Source organism: Austrofundulus limnaeus, unplaced genomic scaffold (genome assembly GCF_001266775.1).
Source record: "Austrofundulus limnaeus strain Quisiro unplaced genomic scaffold, Austrofundulus_limnaeus-1.0 Scaffold332, whole genome shotgun sequence".
NCBI classification, from domain to species: Eukaryota; Metazoa; Chordata; class Actinopteri; order Cyprinodontiformes; family Rivulidae; genus Austrofundulus; species Austrofundulus limnaeus.
This window is the reverse complement of record NW_013952734.1, coordinates 99582-101758: the sequence shown is the minus strand read 5'-3', so window position 1 is coordinate 101758 and position 2177 is coordinate 99582. Positions and strand designations below refer to the sequence as shown.

At 33.7% G+C, this 2177-nt stretch overlaps 1 protein-coding gene across 1 annotated transcript in view; it reads right to left on the bottom strand.

Moving 5' to 3' along the window:
- Window positions 1–250: 250 nt before the first annotated feature.
- LOC106527560 (cell wall protein DAN4) overlaps window positions 251–2177 on the bottom strand; it is an 8300-nt gene continuing 6373 nt past the window's right edge. Inside the window, exon 7 of the mRNA XM_014022483.1 lies at window positions 251–350. Within this exon, the coding sequence (XP_013877937.1) occupies window positions 251–350 (100 nt within the window). The remainder of the gene's footprint in view (window positions 351–2177) is intronic.

Genomic DNA, 2177 nt, shown 5'->3' with positions numbered 1-2177 from the left:
CCTTTACTTGTGCAACCTTTGCACGTCAGTTCTCTGTAGCTAATTCCTCCGGTTTTTAGTTCTGGTAGAACTGCCTGTTAGTCCATCATCTTTCCTTGGTCATATTCCACTCAAATCAAATGCCTGCATCATTCCTTGGTTCAGTAGGCTACATGTCCATCTGTCTGTCCATCCATCTGTCCTTCAATCCATCCATCTATCTTCTGGTTAGCCAATCCAGTGGACGCAGTAGCAGTAGAGAGCCCAGACTTCATTCTCCCCAGCAACTCAAAGAAACTCCGGGGAATCCCGAGGCGTTGCCAGGCCAGCCTAGACGTCCCTCCAGCTTGTTCTGGGTCTTATCTGGCTCTCTTCACAGTGGGATATGACCAGAATGCCTCACCGTACCTTTCTTTCCATTAAAGGCACAGTGTGTAGGATTTTGTCAATTCTTTTAGCCGAAATTGAGATAATCACTAATAACAGTAATAAAAAACATGTCAAATCATTGCAGACAAAGACTTTGTTTTATTATTTTTACCTTATAAAAAGCTGTTTATATCTCCATGGTCGCNGACTTATCTTACAGTTAAAATGTTTCGAACACAGAACACCAATATGCCATGGAACAACAAAGTCAGCCCATTTACATTATACAATATATAAAGAGATTTGTTGTTCAATAACTCTCTTACTTTATACAGTAATGTAACAGATGTAGCTGTTTTAAGTGATTTAAACGATATTTCCATGACAGCTTTTCATCAGTGAAGACACCCAAAAACTTCACCTCACTGACTACAAATCTCAACACCATTGACTCTAGACATCAATAGGTTTATTTTCTTACAAAATATCACTTTATTGAAAACTTATTTAGTTAGTGGACATCCGAGGTTTGTCAACAACTTTTTGTTTTGCACAGTATTTTTTCATACAATTCTTTACATACAGAGCTCTTAAAATATTCATAAACACATCATATGCTCTGTTTACATCATCAACATACACATCCTTCCTGTTTTGTTTTTAAAATAGTCTTTCAGTTTCTTAAGAGTTGTTTTTGGTGCATGTTTATCATTTTCTTCTTTATTGTAGCTGCTGTATTGATAATTATCATAAATTGTAAAAACTGTTATAGGATCACTGATATCAGTCCTCAAAATTACTACCTATCCCCTCTCCATTTTTTTTACTTTAGTAAAAATATTGTCATTCACTGTTAAAATATGAGTTGTGATTCTTGTTGGTCTGGAAAGTAATGGATAAAGACTCAAACTATACGCTGAGTTTTTAAACCAACTGATATTATTTGAGTCAGTTAGATTTCCCAAATCAATATTAAAACCTCCACACAAAACAGATTTATTACAACTACTTTCAAAGAATCCCATGATTTTATCAGTGAATAATTCTTTATTTAAACCTGGTGATTGATGTACACAACTAGTTATTTTTAGAGTTTTCATTTAATATCTCAACTGTAATTATTTTCATTACAATATCAAAAACTGTTGACATTTTATCATTTATTTTACACTTTAGTTCAGCATTAATGAACAAATCAATTCCACCACATCTTTTATTACTTCCACTCATATAATATAGTCTATATCCCTAAATTTGAAAGTTATTAATACTACTAATACTAATTAAATTAATAAAAGAGACCTCCATTTGCCATTTTAATGTCGATAAATTGTTCCTCATGATAATCAGTGATTACATGAAAAAATAACTGAATCAATCATACCCTGTCCATTAATATGTATTCAGATCTACTTTGTCCATTTGTGTGTCAGATTTGCTCATGTTAATTCCTTTTTTCATCAAAGTTGTTTCAGTCATTTAAATGTGAAAAAGAAGGATTTAAAAGTATCATATATCTAATTTAACTCCAGGTAGCAGCACAGGTTAGCAATAGCGCTAACAACTGTTATATATGTTTGACAACAACTTGTTTGGCCCTCCACTGTCCAGAATGGTACAAAAATAAAAATAAAAATAAAATAAAAAACAATGTACAAAAAAGTTGTGAAAACCAATTCCAATTTTAATGTAAACTAAAAAGCAAAAAACAAAGCGAATAAACCTAATGAGAGGAGCTGTAACTGCCTGTCACCTCCACTAGGAACCGCATTAGCAGAAGTGATCAAGGTGGGGGGTGAAGTAGTGGTGGTGGTGGGGGGTGAAGTAGT